Source organism: Oxyura jamaicensis, chromosome 11 (genome assembly GCF_011077185.1).
Source record: "Oxyura jamaicensis isolate SHBP4307 breed ruddy duck chromosome 11, BPBGC_Ojam_1.0, whole genome shotgun sequence".
NCBI classification, from domain to species: Eukaryota; Metazoa; Chordata; class Aves; order Anseriformes; family Anatidae; genus Oxyura; species Oxyura jamaicensis.
Genome location: NC_048903.1, coordinates 1,091,488 through 1,101,250, shown reverse-complemented (window position 1 = coordinate 1,101,250; position 9,763 = coordinate 1,091,488). Strand labels below are relative to the sequence as shown.

General features: G+C 62.1%; 1 protein-coding gene across 1 annotated transcript in view; it reads left to right on the top strand.

The window, feature by feature from the left end:
- Positions 1 to 1,675: 1,675 nt before the first annotated feature.
- Positions 1,676 to 9,763, top strand: part of ATP6V0D1 (ATPase H+ transporting V0 subunit d1) — a 34,297-nt gene continuing 26,209 nt past the window's right edge. Inside the window, exon 1 of the mRNA XM_035336686.1 lies at positions 1,676 to 1,825. Coding sequence (XP_035192577.1) covers positions 1,696 to 1,825 — 130 coding nt within the window. The 5' untranslated portion in view covers positions 1,676 to 1,695. The remainder of the gene's footprint in view (positions 1,826 to 9,763) is intronic.

Here is a 9,763-nt window from a genome sequence, read left to right as displayed (position 1 = left end):
CACTGAGAGCGGGGCTGTGCCAGGAGCTGGGCTGCTGTCCTGCTCCGGGACCTCCTGCACAGGGTGCCTTTCACCAGGCGGCTGGGGAGGGCAGGGACCTCCTGGTGTCACCCGGTGCCACCCTGCTCCAGCAGGGCCACCCAGCGCCGGTGCCCAGCACCAAGCCCTGGTGGGTTTGGAGACCTCTGATGATGGAGACCTCACGGATCCTCTGGGTGACCTGTGCCTGCGCTCAGCCACCCGCACTGCACAGAAACACTTCCCAACATGGGGGGAACCTCCTGAGCTCCCCTTGGTGCCCGCTGCCCCTTGCCCGCACACAGCCATGGACAGAGCCCCCCCCGGCAGCTGTGCCGCCACTGAGGGGCCCAGCTCCTGGGCTCCCCTCCCTAAAGGCAGGGAGGCTCCGGGCCCTGCAGCACCTCGCGCCCCTTCCCTGGGCTCCTTGGGGCACCCACACCTGCCCTGCCCCGGGGAGCCCGGCGCTGGGTCCAGCACCCAGCTGGGGGCATGGAGGGGCAGGGGCACCAGCACTCCTCTGCCTGATGCACCCGGAGGCCGTACTGACTCCTGGTGGCTGTGGTGTCCCCCAGGACCCCCCCACCCTGGTGCCCTCCCGCCCCAAAACATTTAGCCCATCAGGGCAGCCCCCAAGCCCCCGCACTGAGCTGCCAGCACAAGGCACATCCCATAGCCCTACAGACACCATCAGGCTCCGGGCCAGGCGCAGACCACGGCTGGGGAAGGGGGCTGTGGCGGCGTGAGAAGCCCTAACAACAGGGGAGGCTCCAGGTTGATTGGGTGGGGGGGCTCAGGCTCCATCAGGGCACCTCAGGCACCCCTCAGGGTGCCTCGGACTCCCCTTCAGGCTCCCCTCAGGCTGCCCCTTAAGACTCCCCTCAGATTCCCCCTAAGAATCCCTGAGGCTCCCCTCTGACTCCCCTTCAGACCCCCTCAAGCTCCCCCTAAGACTCCCACTAATTCTCCCCTCTGACTCCTCTCTGGCTCCCCCAGGATCCCCTCAGGCCCCTTCAGGATCCCCCAGACTCCCCCTTAAGACCCCCTCAGGCTCCCTCTAAGACTCCCTCTGACCCCCCTCGGCCTCCTCCTTGAGACTCCCCCCCAAGACCCCCTCAGGCTGTGACTCCCCCTCAGCTTTTCCTTCAGGCTTCCCTCAGAGTCCCCCTCAGATCCCCTCAGAATCCCCCTAAGACCCCCTCAGGCTCCTGTCTGACTCCCCCTCAGCCTCCCCCAGGGTCCCCTCAGCCTCTCCCTCAGCCTCCCCTTCGTGCTCCCCCTAAGACCCCCTCAGAACCCCCCTCAGACTTCCTCAGGCCCTCCCCTAAGGCTCCCTCTCAGCCTCCCCCTTGAGAATCCCCGTCAGACCCCGTCAGGCTCCTCTGCGACTCCCCCTCAGGCTCCCCCTAAGACCCCCTCAGCCTCCCCCCAGCCTCCCCATAAGACCCCCTCAGAATCCCCTTCAGCCTCCCCCTAAGACCCCCTCAGGCTCCTCTCTGACCCCCCTCATCCCCCCGGGGCCCCTCAGGCTCCCGGTTAAGCCTCCCCCAGCCCCCCCCCCATTCCCCTCGCCCCCCTCCAGACCCCCCCATTTCCCCCAGCCCCTCCCTCCCGCCGGGCGGCTGCTCCGCGCGGCGTCACGTGAGCGGCGGGTCACGTGAGGCGCCGCCCGCCGCCATGTCGTGCTTCCCGGAGCTGCACTTCAACGTGGACAACGGCTACCTGGAGGGGCTGGTGCGCGGCTTCAAGGCGGGCGTGCTGCGGCACGGCGACTACGTTAACCTGGTGCAGTGCGAGAGCCTCGAGGGTGAGCGGCGGGCTCGTTCCTTGTGTCTGTGCGTGCGGGGCTTTGGGGGGGGGGGGGCTCGATCCGCGCTGCCCCTTCCGTCCCAGCGCGTCCCTTCCGTGTGATCCCGGTTCTGGGGTGGGAGGGCCCCGGAACCCCCCCCCCGGTTCCTCCCCCTGCCCCCGGTAGGGAGGCCGCCCCCTGGGTCGGGCTGCCCCCAGCCCCGGCCAGCCTGGTCTTGATGCCCGCCAGGGCTGGGGCATCCCCAGCCCCCCTGGGCAGCCCGCAGCGGGGCCTCACCGCCCTCTGGGTGAGGAATTTCCTCCCAGTATCCGATGCAAATCCCCCCCTCTTTCAATTTAAGCCCACTCCTTCTCATCCTGTCGTTATCTACCCAAGAGTCCCTCTCCATCCTTCCTGTAAGCCCCCGTTAAGTACTGAAAGCCCCCGAGGAGGTCTCCCCTGAGCCTCCTCCTCTCCAGGCCGAGCACCCCCACCTCTCTCCACGTTTCCTCATAGCAGACCTGCTCCAGCCTCTTGGTCATCTTTACGGCCCTGCTCTGGACCTGCTCTGACAGCCCCACCTCCCTGTGCTGGGGGCTCCAGACCCGGACGCAGGACTCCAGGTGGGGCCTCACGAGGGCAGAGCAGAGGGGCACAACCACCTCCCTCCCCTGCTGCACACCCCTCTGGTGATGTAGCCCAGGATGCATTCAGCCTTCTGGGCTGCGAGCACACACTGCTGCCTCACGTCGAGCTTTTCATCCAGCAGAACCCCCGGGTCCTTCTCCGCAGGGCTGCTCTCAGTGAGTTCTGCTCCCAGCCTGTCCTCATGTCTGGGACTGCCCCAGCCCAGGTGCAGCACCTTGCACTTGGACTTGTTGAGCCTCATTAGGTTCTCGTGGGCCCAATTCTCCGGCTTGTCCAGGTCCCTCTGGATGGCCTCCCTTCCTGCTGGTGTATCGGCTGCCCCCCTCGCTTGTGGATCCCACCCCAGCTGGTTGGTGCCGCACCGCTCTCCTCGCCGGTGCCCTGCTTAACCTTGTCCCATCCTAGGTGCCAAGGGCCTGGTCGGCGATGTGCCTGTAACCCACAGACACCAGCGCCTGCTCCCTAGTGAAATGGGTTGAAAACATGTGAGTTAGGAGGTGTTGGTTGTCGGGTCAGTGGGACTGCAATGGTCGGGTTTGCCCTAAACCTCTGAAAATGCCAGGCATTTGGGAACAAGCTGAACGTGAGCCAGCAGCATGCCCTGGCAGCCAGGAGGGCCATACCCTGGGGTGCGTCAGGCCTGGCATTGGCAGGTGGTGGAGGGAAGGGATCGTCCCGCTCTGCTCTGCGCTGTGCGGCCTCACCTCGAGCACTGTGTGCGGCTCTGGGCACCGCAGTACAAAAAGGACACAAAACTGTTGGAGAGTGACCAGAGGAGGGCTCCGAGGATGGTGAAGGGCCCAGAGGGGAAGATGTATGAGGAGTGGCTGAGGTCACTGGGCCTGTTCAGCCTGGACAAGAGGAGGCTGAGGGGAGACCTCATCACGGCCTACAGCCTCCTCACGAGGGGGAGCGGAGGGGCAGGCGCCGAGCTGTTCTCTTTGGTGACCAGCGATAGGACCTGAGGGAATGGAGTCAAACTGCGACAGGGGAGGTTCAGGCTGGGCATCAGGAAGAGGCTCTTCACTGAGAGGGTGGTTGTGCACTGGAACAGGCTCCGCAGGGATGTAGTCACTGCACCAAGCCTGCCCGAGTTCGAGAACCCTTTGGACTGTGCTCTCAGTCATACGGTCTCAATTGCTGGGTGGACCTGTGTGGTGCCAGGAGTCGGACTCGATGGTCCTGGCGGGTCCCTTCCTACTCGGGACACTCTCTGAGGTGTCAGCTCCGTCTTGGTCACTGCCAAGTGGTGCAGATCCAAGCTCAGCATTTGGGGGGGTCCTTGGCAGGCAGACTCTGGCTGCACGTTACCTGGAGCTGCTCGCCCAGATGTTAAACCACGCAGTGCTCTTGCTTGCTTCAGCCTTTGTGTACCTTAAAAGTACCTGAAATGTCTTTATGTAGGACAGAAGCTTATTTTCAGCAGACTTCTCTGCAGGTCTTTGCTTGCAGCAGCCTTTATTGTTCTTGCTGTGGAGCACAGGGCCTGAAGGAGTGTGACGGGAAGTACTCCTGCTGCCTTGTTAGCCAGCAGCCTCACCAAGCCCTAAACTTTGTCCCCGCAGACTAATTCCTCTTCGGGGTGTTTCTGTGTTTTCAGCTTCTCCTTTTGCTCTCCCTCTCTTTGCCTTCTAAGCCCAGTTGCGTAAACGTGGCTCTCCCTGCGGTGCCTTCTGCATTTGAAGTGGCTCACTTAGGGCTGTCTGATTGTCATGGTGTCGCTATCGCCCTGTCCCTGACAGCTCTCTGGTGGCTGCTGTGGCTGTGCCCCTCGTCAGGCTCCATTCAGACCTCGAAGGCTGCTCTGAGCTGCTGCTGTTCTCGTTCCCCCTCCACGTGCCCCTTTGTGGAAGGCTTTCCTTCAAGGAGCGTTCCTTGTGATCGCCCACGTAGGCCTGTGGGCAGACCGTTTCTTCCCTCTGTCCCTGTACCTTCGGTTTTCCTACCACAGCAGCAGTTTTCTGTGCTCTGCAGGCTCCAAAGTGTGTTCTCTCTCAGCCTGCACTAAATCTAGTGGCTAGCTTTTCAGTAGCCACAAGGAGTCGCTGGGCACGCAGCGTGCGCGCGCTCCCCTCTGCCTTTCCCTGTTTTCACTGCGGCTTCTCGCTGTGATGCAGATGGTCCCAGACCACCTCGGAGAGGCCCTGAGGGACCCGGGGCTGCTCTGGCGCTGGCCCTGGGGTGTGGGTGCCTGGCTGGGGCCCTTTGGCAGTTCGCTGGCACTGACGGTGTGTGGAGGGCGTTGGGCTTGCGGGCCTGAGGTGCTGCTCCCCCTTGCGTGGAAGCAGAGAGAGGTCGAGCTTTGTGCTGTGGGCCTTGAGCCGGCAGCTTGATGCTGCCAGAAGGAGGAGACCGTGCCTTTCTGCGTGATCCTCTGCTGTCTCTGCTTGTCTGATGGCAAAGTAAGCCGACTAAAACTCCTGCTGCCTGCCGAGACCGCTGGCTGCCGCCTCGGGGAGCCGTACAGCCCGCTGTGATCCGGCGGGCAACTGAGCTGGCCTTAAAAAGGGCTGGAAAACATGACGAGGATTGCCAGGAGAGCACACCGGCTGTTTGGGCGTAAGCTGTCTCCGGAGACCCTCAGCAACAACCTGTTGAATCCTCTCTTTCAGCTCCAGCAGTCCTGGTTCTCGGGCTGTTCCTCAGCCAGGGATCCTTGCGTGCTGCGTGCCCGCGCTGAGTTGCTGCGGCCAGTTCCTGCTTCTGACACGAGGTGTCAGTGACGGCCTCGGAGCTGCTTCCCTCTGCTTGGGCTGTGCAAGCGCACCTCTGTCCTCAGGCAGGCTGTCCTCGGACAACCAGGCTTAGGAGTCGCTGCGACGTCTCTTGTCAGGAGGATGCCGAGCTCCAGCGTCCCGCTGGAGGCCTGGGGTCTGCTCTGGAGGACGCAGAGTGGGACGGCAGGGCTGCTGGAAGGAGCAGAGCTCGCTCCGGGACCGGAATGCCGGTTACAGGCAGGCGTTGGTGGTGGTGTGTACGGAGCTCGGAAAGGGAGCAAAAGCATTTTCTTTAGGAACAGGAGCTGCTGCACCTTCTCGTTAGCGTTCGCTAGCCTCTCATGGCCGATGTTCCTCTGGCTGAGGGCAAGGAGGCCGGGGAGCAGCCAGCTGGGCAGTGGCAGGCGCTCGGTTCGGGCTTGGTGCCAGCCAGCTGAGCCCCAGAGGTGTGTTTGGGTGGTGGCTGGGAGATGCAAATAATTGATAAACGTGGTCCCTGGGGAAAGGAGGAGTTCCCAAGGATGCAGTTCTTCTCTCTCTCCTCCACGGCCTGGTCTGCCAGCCTTCGTTTCTGGGGTGCAGACAGCTGGACAGTGAGATGGGAGCATGGAGGTGGGTCGTGCGTGTCCTGGGCTGCCCGGCTCCACGCCGCCAGGAGGCTCGCCCTGAGCGGCGTCCTCCCGCGTGCCCGAGCCCCGTTCCCTGTTCAGCGCATCCATGTCAGTGCACAGCGTGTGCCAAACTGGTGCAGGGCTGGGTGTTGTGGAACGAGCCGAGACCAGGCTGGCTGTGAGTCGGGAAGAGCATTTCCAGGGTTGCTCCGTGCGGCCTTGCTGCCCCTTGCTGCTCTCAGTCAGCTCGGGGCTGGGTCGCTGAGGGCTTGCTGCCCTAAGTGCCTCTTCTAGAGGCATCCGTGCTCCGATGGCTTGTCCCCTTCCCTCTCCTCCTCCACGCAGAGGAGAGGTGATGAAATACACCGAGGTGGTGGAGTCCCCGTCCCTGGGGGTTCAACGGGAGGTGGGACATGGTTTGGTGGGTGACATTGGTGGTAGGGGCTGGTCTTGGAGGGCTTTTCCAACCTTAATGACTCTCGGAAAAGCAGAGGAGCCGGGTCCGGACTCAAGCTAGAGACGTGCCCCGTTGCCCGCTCCGTCTCTCTCGGTGACACAGCGAGCAGCCGAGCCGCAGGGGACGCAGCGTGGCCGTCTTCCCGCTGCACGGGGTGGCTCCGCGCTGAAGCAAGGGCCTGCCTGGGCAGCAGCGTGGGCTCCTGGCTCCAGCACGTGGGTGTTGCATGTGCCACAGGCTGCTGCTGAGTGCAGAATTTTACGGTGATATTCCCAAGGCTCTTTCTTTCCTCCCCCAGAGGCCTTCCATCCGACGTGCCAGGCAGAGGGCTGGGGCCTGAGCAGGGCTCGGGAACATTCCTGCCCCGTGAGCCCTGGCTGTGAAAGTGACAAAAGAGCAGCAGCCCCAAGGCTGCCCTGCGCCCACCGGGGCTGCTCGGTCGGCTCTCCTCTTGAAGCAAGCTCAAGCAAAACACGTCAAAAATAAACGACGGCCCTTGCGCGGCTGTGGTGCCAAGCAGGCGCTGTGGTCTCTGGCTTCCTGCAGGGTTCACCAGAGGCTCGCTGCTGTTTGTTCTGGCCTCCTTTACCAGGTGGAGACCTACCCCACAGCCTCGCGTAGCTAAACTTCAGGCGGCACCTGAGGTCAGCTTCTCAGCACGGTGCAGCCTGGTGCCGTGTCTGGATCCTGCCCCTCGTCAGAAGATGGCAGTGCCCGGGCTGCCCAGCAGGTATCACCCGCAGCCTGTTGCTGCTGGCGTCCTGCTGCTCTGGGTCCCTGCAGCGTGGGCCTGCTGCTGCCCTTTTCCTCCTAGCTTCCGAATGATTTGTTGCTTTTCCCTTAAACTTCACCAGGTTTCACAGCGGTGCCCTGGACTTCTGAGCTCGCAGCCATGGTTTGCTTCAGCTCGCTTTCAGAGTGGAGAAAGAGGTAGGTAGGGCTGAAGCTTCCTGGTGCAGGCAGGCCGGGAGAGGTGCCCTCATCTCCTGCAGGATCAGGAGAGGGATGCTTGGTCGAGGGGCTCCTGAGGAGACGCGAGCTGGCAGTGCTGGGTTGGAAGCTCTCAGGGGGCTGAGTTGAACCCCAGGGGCTAGGAACGTGGGCTGAAGACCTCTGAAACAAGGTGGAGAGTTAGAGGCGACACAGCGATGGGGAAAGGGCCAGAGAAGTCGCTTCTGGGCCCAGCTGTGGTGCGGTGGAATCTGCTGCCTGGCGCTGGGGGGGTGGCACATCAGTGGTACTGCTGTGGTGAAACCGCAGCAAAGGTCTGCGGTTCTGCAGAAGGGGAAGGGTCTCTTGGCATTTCTCAAGTCAGGTTTCAGAGAACCCGTTTCAGAAGCGTCCGAAGCGGTTATGAACGCAGTGACAAGCTGAAGGGCGAGGGCTGCAGTCTCCTGGAGGGAGACGTGGGCGACGCAGCTGATCCGCGGACTGCTGCGTAATCCCTCGCTCGGTTACTTTACTCCTCACCTGAAACGTCCAGATGTGCTGGCACAGCTGTGCACCAAAGTCAGTCAGCTTCAGCTGACAGCAGACTGCGTCCAAATCGGAGTGCCTGGTCTGAGCTGGAAGGAGACTGCCCGAAGTCCTCCCGATTACCGGGACATGTACTGCTTCACAGGAATGCTTGGCCAAACAAAGGATGTGGTTCTGAGGAGCCGTTGTGTTCCCGCGTGAGGCGGCCTCCTGGGAGCTGTGACCTGGCCGTGATTTTACTGGGCTCTGCGGGGGAAGCGAGAGAACAAAGGCAGCACGGTAATTCACGAGCTTCATTGCCAACTTCTGGCTCAGGCTGTTCTTAAAGTGCGTGAACCACCTGGAAAAGTGCCGAAGCAGGCGAGCGCTCCCCTCGGAAGCGATCCCCGGCTTGAGGCGGAGCGCCTGTTAGTCAGCGTCTGGAGAAGCTCGCCAGGACCAGCTCATCTTCAGGTGGGAGCCCCGAGCGGCGTGGGGATCTCAAATTCCAGCTCAGCTCATGCTAGGAAGTAAGGGCTTTCGGAGAGCCTGAGGCTTACGCGGTAGTGGGTCTGCTTGTTAGTCACCGTGCTACCGAGGCTCCTGCGGCAGGGAGTTCTTCCCGGGAAGAGCCCCAGGATCAGTCAGCTCTTCCCGGGAAGCCTGACGCGTGAGCAGTCACACCAACACCTCCCGGATGGGACCCGGGGAGCAGCCCCGCGGCTGGAGGAGGACGGGCTCGTGCGAGGCGCTGGTATGCCGTGGGATGCTTGGAGTCAGGGTTTGTAACCGCAGTCCAGCGTTCGGAAAATGTTGTGTTCTGTCCGCTTGGATGCGAGGCGACGCAGAGGAGTTCAGTTCCCGCAGTCTGTGGCTGGCCTTCGCTGTAAAAGTGATTTCCAAGTGTTACATAAACACGGCCCTTAGTCCAGTTACAGCACAGCGTTGTGCTGGCTCTGGTGCTGTGGCGTGGGGGGGCAGCCCCCTCGCTGCGCGGGACGAAGCACTCCGGCCAGGCGGAGCTTGCTCAGAGCTGCTGATGGAGAGGCTGCGAGGCGCAGCCAGAGCGCGTGGGGGGCAGCTCTGCCCCCTTGGCTGTGCTTTTCCTGTCCCTCCATCCCTGGCTGGGGCCGGGCAGCAAGGAGGATTCTTGTGGCCTCAAAGGTAGGAGCTGAGCTGCAGGTGGTGGTGGTGGCACCGCCAGGTCCCTCCCTGCAGCAGCTCAGGCAGGCCAGAAGCGGCACGCAGCTCTTCAAACAAGCGCTGAGCTCTTCTCTTCGCCAGCCCTCTGCTTGGCGCCAGCTTCTTCAGCCTGGCCTCCCGCCGTGCTCAAGGTGTTGGGGATGGGACTGCCCGCCTCGGGAGTCTTACAGCTTTCCCTTGTTGTTTCCATTTCCCTCTCAGTCCGGGGGAATGCGGGAGGCTCGGTGTTGCTGGGAGGTCTCAGCTCCAGGGCTAGAAGCAGTGGTCGGATCCATCACTTTCACTGAGGAGAGCTAAAGCTGAACACGGGGCTTTGGCTGCATCTGCCCCGGTTTGTCTGCGCCGTGGGCTGCTTTCAGCAAGCCATTTGAGCTGAGGAATAACTGCAGTAAGCTGCTTTTGTGGAGCCGGTGGCCGCAACGGGGCTGTCACAAGCCTCCTTAAAACACTTCTCCCCTCTCCTCTGTTGTGTTGGAGTTGAGGAAATAAGCTGAAAGCCTTGGAAGTTTCCCTGCTGAAACAAGATCTGGTAGGATGTGCAGTAGCGGCTTCCTCTCCAAGTTCCCGTATAGCTGCAAAACAACATCACATGCCTTCTTGCACAGCCTGAGCTTTCATCAGGGCTGTTCCAGAGAACTTAGAGGAGGCGGTACGTGGGTGTAGCTGCTGCAGTCCCCTGAGCCTTACCCTGCAGTCTGCTTACACGGGCACAATCCTCCTACCGGAACCTTTTCTCTCATGCTCGGTGAGCAGCTGCTGACTTTTGCTCCGTGCTTTCTCCAGCTTCCATTAAATGCAAGCTGGCAAAGCTCTGATCTGACAGCGGCACTTAATGCCCACTCGTGCCCCAAAGCCCATCATCCAA